Source organism: Lissotriton vulgaris, chromosome 5 (genome assembly GCF_964263255.1).
Source record: "Lissotriton vulgaris chromosome 5, aLisVul1.2, whole genome shotgun sequence".
In the NCBI taxonomy this organism is placed as follows: domain Eukaryota; kingdom Metazoa; phylum Chordata; class Amphibia; order Caudata; family Salamandridae; genus Lissotriton; species Lissotriton vulgaris.
The window spans coordinates 68,695,990-68,713,914 of NC_141693.1; the positions used below are offsets into that span (position 1 = coordinate 68,695,990).

Below are 17,925 nucleotides of genomic sequence, written 5' to 3' on the forward strand. Positions count from 1 at the left end.
TTTATTATATGCTGCTCTATTTTGATTAATCTCTGGTCTATAGCTTCTAATTTAGACATAGGGGATCAATCAGGGCTAAGAGCTTGGCTTCCTCGGGCCCCAATGCAGATGGTTCTAAACTAACAGCGCCCACCTTGGTGTTATTAATCTCAGTGGGTAAAGCTTGGGACCCTCCCCTCCCCTCCCAGATACCACACTATTGTTCTTAGCCTGCTTTGAGACCTGGTGGGTGGCTTTGGGGCACTCCATGCTTTCATTTTCTTTGTCTGGTCATTTCCTCCTTGGGCTTGTGATAACTTTTGCTGCCTAGTGAGCATATTAATGGGGGAAGCTGGGGGCGAGGAGGATGAGTTGTCCACAGGGCATGGTTTGGAAGTGCTTATCTGTGAGCTACCTACGATCACAGGGGATGATTGGGGGCTCACAGGTGGGACCACTGATGACTCTAACACTGAAACATGCCCTATAGATGAACCTAGTGGATCCAGTGAAAGCCTCTGTTCAGTCAGCTCAATCTCGTGTATTAACACGGATTCAGCCCGTGTGAATAAGGTGTCTAAGGTCCCCACCCCTCCTGGCCCTGCCCCCCCTTTGCGAGTGACTTTACTCATCCCCAAAAAGTAGAAGACTGAGCAGTTTACAATGGAAAACGTTTGACGTAGTTTTGAAGCACAGTCTCTCGATCAGTCCCTATAGCAAAAATGAAAGACCCCCCTTGTTACCAGGTCCAGTTACACAGGCTTACTTGCTGTTCCAATGTCAATGTTGGAGGGGTGGCCCAGCATGGCCTTTGACGGGCGCGGACGGGCCAGCCCTTGGCGATGCGGGAGCCCTTGAGCGCTTAAGAAGCCCTGTGACGCAAGATGCGTGCGCCACACAGGGAATGCTGGGCAATGGTGTCCGGGAGGCGGGAGCAGCATGAGGGCAGGTACGGGGTTGCGGTCCCCCCTGACCGTTTTGAGCAACGGCAGCAGTGGCAGGTAAGTTTGCACAAAGGATTGTCAGACCCCGATGATGATACTAAAATAGGAATGTGATGCAGTGATACTGTGAGAGGTGCTGCAGGAGCAGGTTCTGTGCGCTAGTCCGTCCCACGTTGTTTCTGTCCTAGATCCTGTAATTTGCGTTGGACCAGGGCGGGCCGGAGCAGAGAGCATGTAGCCAGCGGACCGGGTACGCCTCCACAACCGTCTGCAGCCCACTCTCAGCAGCCGCTGTCTAACAGCTGCTGTACTCACAATGTACAGCTCTCTGGCGTTTCTGCACAACCTTCGCCCTCCACTGTTGACTATGGGTGTGTAATGCAGGAGAATAAGGTGCCGTCACTCCAGTTCGTTGTACTCAGTTGTACTCACCTGTGTTTTCCACACTGTACTCGCTCCAGGTCCAGCTGAGGGCATAGCTTCAGGTCAGCTCTGTTTCATGGGTAATGGCCACCGCTACCCTCGGGTGGCTGGATGACCGCGAGTTTCGGCGTCTCGTCGGGGCTTTTTAAAAATGATTTCTCAAAGCCGAACAGAACCACAATCCTAAGCAACCCTCAACAGATTTTGGCATCTCCCCTCTCGCGTCCTCCGCTCGCACCCTCCTGCTCTTGCTCTTGCTCCGCTCTTGCTCCGCGGTTGCTTCGATCAGAGCAAAACGGTGGCGTCTGGATTCAGTACATCAATTTAACATAGGGATCACTTGCACCATGGCACTGAATAGCAGTGGCACAGAGCCCAAAGAATCTAAACCAGCAAAATATATCAAAAACAGGCAATCAGCGAAAATTGGAAGGGAGACTCACACCAATGGTACCAGGTCTAACAGTTATTAATGGAGAAACTGGGGTGGATCCGCCATTGCTGAACCTCATAAGGTGGTTACACTGGGATATCACCACCAAGGTCCGCTACACTCAACAAGGTGTTTGTACTAAACTCATAAAGGTCGCCAGAGGAGTCAGACAGGGTTGTATAATGTAGAGTTGAATCTAAGGTTATTAGAGATACATTACGATGTGCATCCAGTAAGGTAGTAAAAGACAAGGAAGAAGTAACAGATTGGTTTAAGAAAATAATTAGTGATGGGTAAGATAAGTATATGCACAATAAATGTGGGTGGTTTAAATGATCGGAATAAAAGATTACGGATGGCTGAGTTTGTTAGATTAAATAATCTGGAAATAGTATGTATTCAAGAAAGGCATATCTCATGGGAAAAAAGGAACATGATGAGTATGAGAGGTTATAATATGCTGGCTTGCACATCCCAGATTTCAAGTATTCGGGGGGGGGGGGTAGCAATTTTTGCTAAGGTTGCTATGGGCGGAGCCAAACGCAAAGCCACTGATGCACATGGGCGTTGGTCGAACTTGAGATCGGGTACACCGTATGCGCAATCTGGCTCAAATCAAGACAATCTGGAGATCTTTGAGGATCTCGAATTAGAACTAGCAACTTGGCCCTGTCCTTTAATCATCTGTGGGGACTTTAATATATTTGCTGTGTTAGGCAGCAAATCTGTTTTAATCTAATGTGCAAAGGCCTTTAATAATCTATGAATGCGAAAAACGAAATGATGTATAATATACTTTAATTTTGTGTTTTTATGGCCATTGTTGTGGCCGAATAAAGACTATTGAACTAAACAGCTTTCCATTTACATCCTGCTTTTTTCACATTTTGCTCCTTGGTCACTGGAATTGCATGGTGTGTTGCATTAACTTGTATGTAACACTGTAAGTGGTCACTGCACATTCCACTGCTTTTATATTGAATTGGGCTTTCAGCATTGAGTAGCACACTGTAAATTATCCATGTCTGTGTATTGTATGCGGCTCACAGAGTGCATTGGGTCACTGCGCTTTTACCCTGCCAGGAGGTCAACGCGCATGTTTACTAGAAAATGTAGTGCAAGGGTGCCTACATTGCAGGGAATGATTGTTTATGTGCAGAAAGAGTCACTTCCTGCACATAAACAATCCATAATGACTATTTGTTACTTCTATGACTGCTACATTGGACAGCACACCTAGAAGTAGAAAATCGTCATTATTTAAGGATTGTTTATGTGCAGAAAGGGTCACAAACGTTATTGGCTTTTTGCACAATGCAGCACACATAGAAAAAGGAGAAATAAAAGCATTTTCTTTACTTATGCCATTCTAATGCCTGCTCTTGCATGATATTAGTTTTTGGCCCTGTCACGGATTTACAGATACTTGCAAATCTGGGGCAGCGTCAAAAAGCAGTGGCCGTTGAGGTGGAACGCCCACACCAATACCCATTGCACGCCCCTTTCATGCAGATACAAGCGTGAAAAGGTAGCATATTTACAAAGCGGTGGTAAGCCACAAAAAGTGGCTTGACGCCACTTTGTAAATATGGTGCAGGGAGCTCAGCCACTGGAGCGTCACAAAAAGTGACGCTCTGGGGGTGGTGAGGGCTTGTAAATATTCCAAGTGTGTTCCACTCATACATTTAATCCTGCACAGAAAATATGACTATTTCACTACCTTCTTTTGTTTTATTTACCAAAAAGTATCTCACCTTCAGAAGTTCCCAAGCTGGCGCCTTACACTTCTGTTCTATCTCCGTTATCAGGGCATTGAGAGAGGTGATTTGATTGGATATCGCCTCCAGTCTATCAAGTAGTTTTTCCTCATTTTTTTCCATGAGTTTCTGCCATTTTTCAAATTTCTTCTTCTGAGTTCTTAGCTTGTTCTGTCAGAAGCAAAGAGAAGCTGGTTAAATATTACAAGCTGTCCTTAGAGTGGGCGTTCAGGAGGAGGGATTGATAGTTGCTGTCAAAAATATGAACACAAGAGCGTTTTTCCTAATTTCTGAACTGCATTCTCTTACTACCTTCCCTTATACCCTCTTCCGTCCTTCTCACACTCCTACCCTCCCCCTTCCCTGAGACACCTCACAAACTGTATAGACGTCAGATTTTGTGAAGCTGCAGAAAAGCTCAATCCATGGAGAGAGGGCAAGGAAGAGAACACAACGTAGGCAGAGACAGTCAAAGACCCAGAGTCAGGCTGAGTGGAGAAACTGGCTGAGGTCAAGTTAGAGTGGATGTGAATGACAGGAGAGAATGTAAAAGAAGAAGGGGCCCAGAAGTTTCAGCACTTGGGATGGAAGCCATGAGATTTGGGGAGTGCGGGCTGCCCCTGCCTGCAGGACACTGGCTGTGTTTGCCCAGGAGATGCTGAGGGGATATCCTTCTACGACCCTCAATCAAAGTGATAAGAAATCACTGATGTGGTAATTTCACGTTCAGAATTATAAATAAATTATGTGTATTCTGTTATGAAATGGAGAATTGCCGGATAAATCAATGTTACGGCACAGTCTTCATTAGGTATTTCAGCGATTCCTATAGAAGATGGGTGAGAAGGTTGTTTACATATCTTGTCCTATCCTAAGATAGGAGGCTGTGTGTTATCAGGTGATGTATGTCTCCCCCCCAGCACAAATAGGAGGGTTTCAGCCCTGGAGAGAGGTGTCTCTTTCTAGATTCACCAAAAATGACAGGATTCTGTGGAGTCAGTTATGCCTCCACTCCTGGTAGTGGGTTGTGCTCCTGTGCTGTGTCAGTAGTATAGAGGTAGAGGGTTGTGCTCCTGTGCTGTCACTAGTATGAAGGTAGAGGGCGGTGCTCCAGTGCTGTGTCACTAGTATACAGGTAGAGGGTTGTGTTCCTGTGACGTGTCACTAGAATACAGTTAGATGGTAGTGCTGTGTTCTTTTATTGTGTCACCATTCCTGGCGGAGGGTTGAAGTTCTTAGCTTTCTCCTTGGTAGAGGGTTGCGTCCTTGTGTTGCATCACCAGTCCAAGTAAGAAAAGTGTTCATGTGCTGTGTGAAACTGTAATAATAAAGCTCCCTGAGGCCAGGTGGGACTGAGGTCTAGGTCTATTTAATTATTTCATAAATGTATACCTGAAACATGTGGCAGTAACCTCTAGCTACTGCTTCTGGCAGATGTAAATTCAAAATTAAGAGGTTTACTCAAAGGCTCTGGAGAACAGCCGGGTCTGCTGCTGGTTTCTAAATGAGGGGACGGGAGGAATGTCTCTTGTGCTCCAAAGTGACCAAAAGGAGATGTGGAAGAGAGCTGCCCACTAGTGCCAGTAAAGTAGTCCTAATTACATTTCTAGAGAAACAAGGGTCAGTCATAGGGCCTGATTTAGATATTGGCGGAACTACTGTTGTCCCGCGGTGGTTTCAAGTACTCCATAAAGCTGATAGACTGACGATGGCCGCGGAGGCGGTTCCAAGCACTCCATCAAGCTGACGGACTCATGTCGTCCGTATTTACATGTGCTCTGACCGAACCACCGTCCATGTCGACAGATTGTTTACCGTTGCGTAATCGGCTCACCACTGCTGACGCGATGGGCTCCTCTGCTGGCGAATAGTACTCCGTCGCCGTCAGAGTGGCGGGGTTGTGCAGAGTCTATTTAGATTTCATAGTTGTGTTGGCGGTGTACCAGCGGTGGTTAGCGAACGGAGTGAGTCTGTCACTGGATGCAGTCAGCACTGAACCATTCCTGTGGCTGTAGGGTGGATGCCAGCATCACACACCTTATGTGTTTTGCCTAGTTGTTAACACCTGCATACCAAACTACAAAGCACACTCCATTTCAGACTATGATCCTTTGCCATGTCACAGCAGCACAACATTATCTGACAACGATTTCTCAGTCAAGTTTTCTGTGCTTTTCCTGTTAACTGTTCATTTTGTCTCTTTTGATAATTATTTCCTTTGTGGGAAATTACATTCAGTTAAGTTAATCATTTAACAATGCCAGGGCACAACAATTTACATTTTACAGAGGGACAATTGTCTTTCATAGTGGATGAAATCATAAAATTAAGAGTCACAATTGTTTGGAGTCCAAGTCCAAAATAAATACCTGTCTCAGAAAAGGCAAATGTGGCCCAGTATGGTAGATAGAGTGAATGCTGTGCTTAAGAACCTGCACACACAGGAGGAAATTAGGAAGAGTTGGAAAGACCTGCGAGGGAAAGTGTGTCCCTAGCCTCCAAGCGTCACATGAAAGCCAACAGGACTGGTGGTGGTTCTCCCAGGCCCCCCTTACAACTCTTTCCCTAGGAGGAGAAGGTCTTGCAGATCCTACATCTTGAATGCTTAACAGGAATACCTGGTGGGGGGAAGGCTGGTAAATTGCACCTTTCAATGTGTCACTAAACCTAAATGTCCTGTTTGTGTTGAACTTAGCTGTTGCTACTGTGGTCCACACAATTTATTTAACACAGGAACCTAAAGATATCAGTAACATCTTGTTTGTATTGTTTATTTGTATGTATAGAGTTGTATTTAAGATAACAGGCTTCAATAGCCATCACATTTCACATGATGTTATGGTGCTTGTAAGTGGTTGTACTCCAAATATCAAATAACATATATGGGTTTCACATTGTAAATGTCTATTATCCTTTAACTGCAGATTTACACAAGGTATGTCCAAGTTACAATTTTTGAAGTGCTGTGAATGTTTCATTGAAATAACTACAAGTACCATGATGCCTTGTTTCAGTTTAGTGAAAATAGTATTGCCATATAGTTTTGCTCATCCTCCCTTTGCTATTGTATTATCACATTTATTGTTCATTCTCTATTTAATGCTCTCTTTTGAAAATTGTTTGTAGTCCTTTTCTTGTCATGTAATTGACTTGATGTCATTAGTTTCACAAATCAATGTTAATTGGCCTACAAAAACTTTAAGGCATGTAAATAGGTACGCTGGATATAAGTAGCATAAGGAAATCTGAACTCTGCACTGTTTATATGATGACTTATGCTAAACATCTCTCTAAGTTGTGTAAATGTCTGTTTTTTAGCCTGCTATACGTTGGAATGTTTAACATTTCATATTTCACCTTTCAACTGTGTTGTGTTGAATTGTTGGTACCTCCCAAGTATACTTACTATCATATTTTATAATTTCAGGACATCTTCTTACCTGTTTCTTTGAAGTAGTTTAATATGAAACATAAACTGTTTGTGTAATTCATTACAATTCCATAGAAAGGTCTAATCGTGATAAGCAAAATATTTTCCCTTTTAGGTTGCTTTATTTTTTGGCTTAAAATTCATTGGATGTGTAATCCACACTTTTATAAAATATTTTTTTTTTTACATTCATAGTAGGTCCAACAGCCAGAGCATGAGCCCCACCATCTGCCACTGAGGAAACCTCTGCTCCAGCCCAGGATGAAGCATCCAGAGAGGACACCAATCCTGAAAGACCAGGTGAAGAGTAGAGGCCTGGTCCATCTCGGCACAAGGTTCCAGTGAGTCTCGCTCGGCCCACACCTACACCTCCCACTCCAGCTATCACACCATCTGAGCCTACGAATACCTCCAATTCCTTTTTTTTTGCTTTCAAATATTTTTATTGTTATTGCAAGAAAGATATCGTCTTCAAATTAACATATTACATCATTTAAGAAAGAAGAAACATTAATATCCTTTTTAACTTACGACAGAGGACAGCAATATATACGTTTCATAGAATGATCTAAAATGTACAAGTTCACATTGGTCTCATCCAATAGCTATAGTCCGAAAAAATCGAAAAAAAATCGAAAATCAAATAAATAGTGCCCAGATTTTTTCTCTCTTACTCAAGGCCTTAGGACCTCTGAGTTTAGCTAATGCCAGTTCCATTGTACGAACCTCGTTAATCAAAATCCACCATTCCATTATACTTGGAGGTTCCTTAGATATCCATAATCTAGCTATGACTAACCTAGCACATGCGTATATTATTGATATTAAATCTTTATGGTGATAATGAACATCTTGGATATCCAGTAGAACCAAATGCGCCGAAAGCGGTGGAGTTACAATTTGCATCTTAGTTAAAACATCAATGATTCCTTTCCAGAATATAGATAGCTCCGGGCATGTGAAAAGCATATGTTCAATGCCAGCCGCTTCCAAATTACATTTCGGGCATTTAGTTCTCACGTTTGTTCGGTTTCCTGATGACCATTTAATAATTCTTTGAGGAGTATAGTAGAGCTGGCTAATAGTTCTATAAAGCTGGAGCCTTAAGTTGGAGGATTGTACTACCTGGTTAATTTTTCTAAATGAAGCTGAGATCTGATTAGGGCTGATGTTTATATCTAAGCTATTCGACCATTTGGTTGCTATTTTCCCACAGTCATCCATCTTACCTGAAATTAAATAGTTGTAGCTTTGACTAATAAGCGATTTTGTTTTATCTGAGTATAGACATTTTAAAATATCTGAACTAGCTACTGCTTCAATTTTCATTTTTCGAACTAGAAAATCTCGAATATGGATGTATTTGAAGTACATATCATCGCTTATTTTATATAGAAGTTTCAGAGTAGCAAAACTTAAGAAACCATTAGATCCATAGAGTTCCCCCAATGAAATACCATATCCAGCCCATTGGGTCCCAGCCCCATCCGAGAAAATATTAGGTAATCTTGGATTCCCCATAATTGTATTTCCGCATTATAGAAAGGGATCTTATCGATAGTCATAATTTTATCCCAAATTTTCTTAATATGTCTGGCGGTCTTAAATTTTACTCTTTTAAAGTAATTTGGATCATGATCTCTAAGTAGAAATCGATTACTCTCGGGTCCTAGCATAAATTGATGGTAGAATAACGGGCTTCCATTTTTAAGGAGACTACGTATACGACTAATGAAAGTCGCCAAAAAATATAACTTAAAGTCAGGGAATGTTAGTCCTCCCTTTTCAATCTGTAGCTTTAAAAGTTCGATTGACCTGCGGGCTTTTTTATAGCCCCATACGAAACTGATGCAGATACCATCCAGTTTCTTTAAAAAAATTGTTAAGTTGTAAAGGAATAGATCTGAACAAATACAAAAATTTGGGCACAATTTTCATTTTTATTAAATTAATACGTCCCACCAGACTAAGGGGTATCTTATGCCAGTTTCTTAAGGTGGTAGGTATATCCTTAAGCATTGGTTGGTAATTCAATGTTATTATCTTATCCACATCTGCCGCTATCTTAATTCCTAGATAAGTTGCATTTGGGCATAAACCCCCGATAGGTTCTGTCGGTTTGTGATTGGCAATAACCTGGGTTTTATTAACGTTCAATTTATAACCTGACACTTCTCTAAAATTGATGGCTTCTTTAATTATCTCAGGAATTGCTTTTATTAGATCAGTGGTAAATACCGCTATACCATCCGCAAAAGCGGTTATCTTTAAACGTTTCCCTCCATGTTCCACAGGGATGATATTATCTTGTACTTCCAATGAATTTAAAAACGGCTCCAGAGAAAGAGCGAAGAGTAGGGGTGACAGTAGACAGCCCTGCCTTGTTCCCCTCTCTATCATAAAATTTGCTGACTCTACTCCTAAGCAACTAATCTTGGCAGTTGGGTGATCGTACAGTGAACAAATCCATCCAAGATACTGCCCATGGATACCATGCGTCTTCAACACTGCCCACAAGTACTCCCACCCCACTCGGTCAAATGCTTTTTCTGCATCTAACAACACCATTGTGAGTGGGGTGAGAGTAGTCGAAGCAGCATCGAACGCTGTAATGGCTGTATTGATGTGTGCGGTAGTGTCTCTCTCCATCACAAACCCATGTTGTTGCATATTGACAAGTCCCGGCATTATTGGTGCCAAACAATTTGCCAAGATTTTTGCGAATATTTTAGCGTCCGCATTAATCAGCTAAATTGGCCGATATGAGCCACATTCTTCAGGAATTTTATTTTTCTTAAGAAAAAAAAACGATCTTAGCTGTTTTCCATGATGTGGGGGCCTTTTCTGTTTCATCAATAGCATTTATTACTAACTCTAGAAGCGGTAATAATTCTTTGGAACATATTTCAATAGGTAGGCAATCCTCTCCTGCTGCTTTTCCCGAGGGTAGGGCTAAAATAGCAGTTTTTATTTCTGTAGCTGTTATTTTCGTATTAAGATGTTTTAAGGCTTCATTATCTTTTTGGGTTGGCATGAATTTATTGAGATATTGGGTAATTTTATCCTTCATAGGGATTGTTTCCGGGGTATAAAGATTCCTATAGTATTTTGCAAATTGATCTAAAATTTGATCCGATTGATTATAGTTAAGTTGGTCTGAGCCTTTAATTGTTTTAATCGTTGTTCTAGCTTTTTTGTCAACCACTTTGTATGCCAATACTTTGCCAATTCTATCCCCTCCTAGCATTGTGCTAACTGATATTTGTGGATTTTGGCACAGTATCTCTCTCTTAGTGTCTTTTTAATTGATATCTGTAGTTTTAGTAAATTCATTCTTATCTCATTCACATTAGTTTTCCCCTGCTCAAGGGCCTCAACTAATTGTTGTTCCATTAATAGTATATTGGTAGTGGTAGCCTTTGTATCTCTCTTAGTTTCAGCGTTTTTTCTAAATATATACTGTTGGGCAAATCCCCTTATGTTACATTTACAAGCATCCCACACCATACTATTAGTTGCAGAGTTGATATTTAGTTCGATAAATTCTCTAATATGTTCTTGTAGTTTTGAAATAGATTGGAGATCTGTAAATAAATATCTAGGAAATGTAAAGGGTCGGGCCATTTGCTTCTGATCTATAATATCAAATGTTAGCAAGATAGGATTGTGGTCTGATGTGACTCTCGGGCAAAGTTCTATTTTACATTTATCTAGAATTCGATCAGCTGCCGACACCATGTCAATTCGGGAACACATTTTATGAGGTGCTGAATAATATGTATATCCAGAAATATGGGGATATTTGAAACGCCAAACATCTCTCAAATTATGTAACCTACCTAGTTCTATAATGGCAGCTCTAACTTTACGCATCCTAATTGAAGAGCTTTGCCTTAAAGAATCTATCCTATATTCCATCACACAATTAAAATCCCCCATAACCATTAGTTCTCCCTCCCAATCCAATAATTCTATACTAAGTTGTTCATACAGCTTCGGTTCATCTATATTAGGCCCATATACCAGACAGAATACATATTTCTTGTGTTCGATTTGACCCTGAGCAATTGCCCACCTCCCCCGTGTATCAGATGCAGTTCTAATAATTTCCATCATAAATTGTTTATGTTTTAAGATAGCTACACCCCGGATTGATGACCCTAGAGTTGAGCATACAACTAGCTCATATCCCATCTGGGTCAAAAGTTTCCTATCTTGATACCCAATATGAGTTTCTGAAAGTAGTGCCAAATGTGGTTTATACATGCTCATTTCTTCTTGTACAAGTCTCCTCTTCTGTTTACTATTGAGACCAGCTACATTCCACATCATACATCTAATCAAAGACATATCTTATCAACTCTAATTTAGCTTTCCTCTGTACATAAAGTTTATTATTAAAAAACCAAATGAATATCTTATTTCTTTTTTTGATTACATTGTACCATTGTTCCATCTTGCAATGAATTTTTCCCCGTTTTAGTCCCTTTTTTATTTATTTATTTATTTTTGAAGCTTATAAAGCGCACGGCTACCCCTGAAAGGGGTGTCCCGGTGCTGTAGTTTACATGCTGAAAAAGGAGGGAGACACCTATGCAGAGGAGAATAGCCAAGTCTTCAGTCGGCTGCGAAAGAGTGTTTCAGACAAAGTGAACCTCAGGTCAAGAGGAAGATTGTTCCAAAGTTTAGCCGTCATGACTGTGAAACCTCTTCCTCCCATTCTGGAGCTGCGAAACCGAGGCACAATGAGACGACGTAGGTTGTTAGACCGTAAAGATCTAACAGATTGGGAGATCACAAGTCTCCTTCGTAAGTAGCTCGGTCCTGACCCGTTGAGGGCCCGGAAGGCTAGAGTCAGCATTTTAAACTGGATGCGACTGGAGATGGGGAGCCAACGTAGCTCTTTGCGGTAGGATGCAACCGACTGACGGTGGGGGATATTGCCAATCAACCTTGCAGCCGCATTCTGGACGATCTGAAGTCGTTCGATTTGATACAAGGGGGCCCCAGCATAAAGGCTGTTGCCATAATCCAGATGGGATGTTACTAGGGCATGAGTGACTGTTCTGCGGGCATCAATGGGCAGGAATGGAAAGATCTTTTTCATCATACGTAATTTCCAGAAACAGGCTGCAGTGACCTTGTTTATTTGGGTTTTACACGATAGGGCATCGTCAAACTGAAAGCCCAGATTGCGAACAGTTTGAACAGGAATCGGAGGGGGATTGAGCACCGTAGGCCACCACAGTTTCGACGGTATTGGGTTTTTCTGATTAAAAAAAAGGACCTCCGTCTTATCAGTATTGAGTCTCAAGTGGTTAGCAGTCATCCAAGAGCAGATTTCGCCAAGACAGTGTCGAAAGTTGGCGAAACTGGAGTCAGAGTGATCTCTGAAAGAAAACATTAGCTGTGTATCATCAGCATATGAGATCACTCTGACCCCCCATGACTCAACCACCTTCGCCAGCGGGGCTAGATAAACATTAAAAAACAATGGAATCAGCGCAGAGCCCTGCGCGACTCCACAGACAAGGGGCTTACTATCGGATTGGAATAGTTTAAGTAGTACCCTCTGCGTTCGTCCTTTAAGAAAGGAGCTGATCCATGACAGAGCGGAACCCCCCAGTCCGATCTGCTGCAGGCGATCCAGTAGTATTTTATGGCACACCGTATCGAATGCGGCGGATAGGTCGAGGAGGACCCACATGGCCTCCTCGCCCCCATCCACACACTCTCGAATGGTCTCAGAGACCTCCAGGAGCGCTGTCTCAGTACTGAAACCCGTTCTGAAACCCGACTGGGAATCGTGTAGTAAAGAATTAGTCTCTAAGTAGTCTGCGAGTTGCAATTGGACTGCCTTTTCCAAAACCTTCGCTGGTTTAGGAAGGAGGGAAATTGGGCGATAATTACAAAATTGTGACGGGTCTGCATCCGCCTTCTTCAGGATGGGGACCAGCATGGCCTCCTTCCAGGCCGTAGGGAATTGGCCCAGATGTAGTGAGGAATTCCAGATAGAAATGAGGGGCTCAATCAGAAGGGGCGCTAAGCTGCACATCACCTTGGGCGGGACTATATCCAAAGGAGAACCAGATTTACACTGAATAAGTAATTTAAGTGCCATCTCAGTGGTGAGATCCCTAAAAGCCATCAGTGATGGTGCGATAGAATCCTTGTTCTCAACACTGAAAGGGGGTAGTTCAGATAGGGGGACAAGTGGGAAAGAGGACGTAATTTTCTCAATTTTATCTTGAAAATAGTCGGACAAGCCATTACATAAAATCTGATTAGAAGGGTTCTGAGGAGTCATAGCAGGAGGTTTAACAAAGTCTTTTACAATGTTAAAAAGAGTTTTAGCCGAGTTTTCTGCATTTTTGATTTGTAAGGCAAAAACTTCTCTCATTGTAGACTTTTTTAGTTTAATAAAATTCTTTAAAGCAGCTTTATAAGTGCTTTTTGCTTCGGGATTATAGCAGAGTCGCCAGCTGCGCTCCAATTTTTTACAACAGCTTTTTTCCTCTCGCAAAGCAGGAGAGAACCATGGGGCAGAAGGGCGGGATCTAGCCGAGGAGATAGACTGCAAAGGGGCAGTAACTTCAATAGCCGATAACAGACCTGAATTAAATTGAGTAACACTTGCATCAATGTCATCGGTAGGTGGGTCCACGGGACACACAAAAGTGGGCTTTAAAGCCGTACAATTAACTAGATGCCATTTTCTCCTATAATCCCTACCAAATTCCACTGGATTCGATGCCGCCGGGAATATGAGATCAAACGGGAGAAGATAATGGTCAGACCAGGTAAGGGGGAGGGAAGTATGGACTATGGTACCAGGGAGGTCCCTTCACCTCCCTACACTCACCCCTGGCCCTAGCCCCCAACCCTCAAAGCATTCCCTCCCCGTATCTACCCGGAAGCCTACCCCTGGTGCTCAGGAAGCAAGATGGCGATCTGAAGACGCCACGGAGAGGTAGCTCCCGGTGAAGCCCCGAACTCCGAAGATACTGGCGTCTTTTTCGCCGATTCAAAACGCGAATATGAACGCGAATATGAACTGATGATCATAAGACATAAGGAAGGTACATGAGCTAACGGGATTACCGGCTTGCTGGTTTGGGTCGCTGGTTCGGTCTCGAAGAGTTGAAGAGGCAGACCTGTTTAACCTGCTGAACTGCTGCTGCTGTTGCCGCTCGAGTGCTCGCTCAAGGCTGTGCAGGTGTTTCTGATCTAGCGCGTTCAGCGCGTTCGACGTGGTGTAAATCACGGATGTGACCCAGAGTGCTGACCGACCTGACGGTGGAGCTATAGTGAAGATACGGCTGCGGTTGCTGCTGTTGCCCGTCTTGCTACTTTGCTACTTCGCTACTAGCTACTTGTTACCTGTCACTCTACTACTTCACCGCGTGTTGGGGTTCAGGCTCCTCGGAGGTAACCCTGAATGGTTTGCTGCGGATAAACGAAAACAAGGAGCTGCGGTGGTGGTGGTGACGGTGCTCAACTGACAGTGCTTAACTAAGTGGTGAGTGGTGACTACAAGGATTGCCGTTAGGTGAGGTTCAGATACTCATTGACTATTGTAACTGTTTGATGTTAGCGGTTGTTGTGCCTCACGGAGGAGGAGGAGAAGTAACAGCGTAGATGACGCGTAAAAACCCGGTACGACAGAATCGAGCAGTGAGGGTGCTCCCTCTGGGGGGGAAAGCGCAGAAGAAGGCTCCGCTCTGGTATTCAAACAGATTAAACCTATTTCACCGGCGGTAGTTGCAAGGATGCCATGGCGTGCTGTTGATGCTCCTGAAAGCCCGGGTGACACAGTGAGAAAAACTGGTAAGCCACAGCCTACCCCCCGCATCTTCTCCCTTCTTCTACGCATTCTAAGGATAATACCCTTTCGCCAACCTTGAAAGACAACCCCAATAGAGACAAAAACAAAACTTTATCTCCCAGGAAAGCCATAATGAATACTATGGGCTTAGATGGTGCAGGCTGTTCTGTGTCCGCTGATGAAACTGGTGCAGAGATTGCTGCTGAGACAGATATCAGCAAATTGGTGGAGGCCGTTGCCTCTAATAAGAGCCTGGGTGATGTGCCCAAGGTCGCTCTGGAGTATTTGAAGATGCCAGGGGAATTATGCGAAAAAGGAGGAGCAAATAAACCACTGGCGGAGCCAGAAGAAGAGCAGGAAAAACAAGAGAAAGCACAAGAGGGAGAACTGGAAACATCCCTATTAAATGCTATTCCTCTATCTCTTCAATTTTCCGAAATAACTCAAACCGCTCAGACCACTCAAGCCATTCAACTTGATAACAATACAGCTGGGTTATTGAAGGAACTCACTCCGTCGAGGGCACGGGCAATGGCGGTGGCTGTTACTGTTGCAACAGAAATAACAACCGAAAATACAAATACAAATATTTCCTTGCCAACACAAGCCCCGGCACCAGATCAGATCGCGGGAGAACTGAGAGCAGACAGAGATGGGGTAGTGATGCCAGAAGAAATACTAGACAATGACTCCAACAATGAGTATGAAGAGCTTTTTGAAGAAGGGGAGGGGTGTGAAAAGAGAGAACATGCTACAACTGAAGTCAAGGACAATAACCCCTCGGGCCTCAAGAAGTGGGGAAGGGGGGGGGAAAATAAAGCAAAGAAAGGGGGAAGAAAATTGGATCCTGCAATGTTAACTTCTACATTAGCACTATTAACTATAGCAGGGAAATTGATAAGAGACCAAACACCTCTGCTCAAGTGGATGCAACCTCAAGGGGGCGACAAGAATATGGCCCTGATATCTTCAGGAATTACTTCCACAGAAGGTGTCATTTCGAAAAAACAGCAAAATTCTCCCATAAAAAATGCGGTTTTATTAGATCCAGACTTAGATTTAGAGCCATTGGAGGTATTTTCAACTGTAACCTCCAATGATAATATACCTTCTATTGGATATACTCAACCGAACCCCAAAGATATTCCCCGGATTGGTACGGCTTCCGGGTGCGAGGCTCTCCATGCGCTATCTGTAACCTCCTCCCATCATTCCAATACACCCTCTGATACTTCTTCCCTGGATCTAATTCTTAAAACTTTAATGTTACATCGCCAAGAAACTCAACAACACTTTCTTCAACTAAGGGAAGACAATAGTAAGATTCAATGTTGCATGCAGGAAGTTACTAATAAACTGAATGGGGTTTCAAAGGAGATTGAAGGACTACAACAGAGGGTTGTCGAAGTGGAGGAAACGTTAGCTACTACTACGGCCCAAACAGGTCAACACAACGAAGCAATAGGGTCTCTGCAGAATAAAGTTGAAGAACTGGAAAATAGGCAGAGGAGACAGAATTTAAGACTCTTTGGAATTCCCGAGGGATCAGAGGGCTCAGATGCTAGGGCCTACTTGGTTAAACTATTTGAAAGGGCATTCCCGGACCTGTCTGATTGGGACTGGGACTCCCAACTGCAGCGGGTGCACAGATTGCCTATAACTCTAAGAAACAAGGAAAGTAAATATCCGCGACCAATTATGATCTACTTCGACAACTATCTGCTAAGACAAGTGGTCTCAATTAAAGCTAGACCAAATTCTCCCATGAAACTGGATAATGTAACTTTTTTTGTTAAATCTGACCTTAGTAAGATTACTATGGATAAAAGATGGGGGTTGCGTAAACTGATCGATCCTTTTAAATCTAGGGGGGCAACGGTCTACCTTCAAGAACCTGCTCGTCTCAAAGTTATGAAATCTGGTCACACTTACTTTTTTACTGATGTAAATGAGGCTGAGCAACTTCTTGTAAAAATGAAATCGAATACTTGAAAAAAAAAAAAGTGACCGGTGAAGGATGGTGGAGGTGAAGGATAGGAAGAACATAGAAAGAGTGGGGGAGAGAAGAAGAGGAGCATGAAAAACGGAGGAAAAGAAATTCAAGATTGATTAACAATGCTTATTGTAAATTCACTGGGGTATCTTCCTTTTGTTTGTTGATATTTGATTCTTATGTATGACGTTAATACGGAGGGATGTGGCTCTCGGGGAGACCTCTCTGCCTGGCTGCCCTTCGAGCGGCAGCAGAAGGAATACCTCCAATTCCTATGTTCAAAGCACCATCACACCTATCTTGTGCCCTCCAGTCCTTTTTGCTGGTGAGACAACATCACCACCACCTACAGATCAGCTAGGATACAGTAGGAGTGGGGAAACTGGTTCAAGGCCACAGCGTAGTAGGGGCAGGGGTCATTTAAGGGATTTGTGGACCAGCATAGTGAGGCCACTGGGATCAGTCTCACCGAGGCCACCATCGCCCAAGTCTTAGGATCCTTCCATCAATCCTGAGATATGATGGACCAGGTCCTTACAGAGCTCCGGGACCTGAAGCAGTTGCAAATGGAGCATAATGTTCAGATGGAGAATCACAACTCCAATTTGGGCTCCCTGACTGGGGTGCCGCTGGACATTTACACCCATAATTGCAGGGCTTTTCCTGAACTATCTACCCATTCCTGTGGTACGGCTACATTTGGGTCAACTCTATCTGCCTCAGCCCCAGAAAGGGAGGCCCTGGCACAAGAGACAATATCTGCACCCACCTCAGTCCATGCAACTGAGAATCCACCAGCCCCGCGCAGGAGCCCACGTTCATTCGGACCACCAGGCGAGTCTGGCAAGATCACCACAAACAGTTCCAAGAGACGCAGAACCTAATTTCCTCCAGTGTGTGACTACCATTTACTCTGTGGACTATTTTTGGACACATTCACATTTTTGAGGGCAGTTGTACTTTGGACATTGGATTTGAAACAATTTTTTGCACTTCAAGAATGGTTTCATTCACCATGACTGATTTTTCCTTTTTTGGTTTATTAGTTATTTTAGTTTTGTTGAATAAAAGCACAAATAACAAACTCAAAGCCTAGTGTTGTAGTATTTTATTAGTTCCATCATACATTTTAAAATACCAA

At 43.2% G+C, this 17,925-nt stretch overlaps 1 protein-coding gene across 1 annotated transcript in view; it reads right to left on the bottom strand.

The window, feature by feature from the left end:
• Window positions 1-13,366, bottom strand: part of LOC147710199 (E3 ubiquitin-protein ligase TRIM39-like) — a 128,996-nt gene extending 115,630 nt beyond the window's left edge. Inside the window, exons 1-2 of the mRNA XM_086919328.1 lie at window positions 13,025-13,366; window positions 3,534-3,707 (exon numbers count right to left, since the gene is read on the bottom strand). Of these exons, the coding sequence (XP_086775454.1) occupies window positions 3,534-3,707; window positions 13,025-13,366 (516 nt within the window). The remainder of the gene's footprint in view (window positions 1-3,533; window positions 3,708-13,024) is intronic.
• Window positions 13,367-17,925: the final 4,559 nt, after the last annotated feature.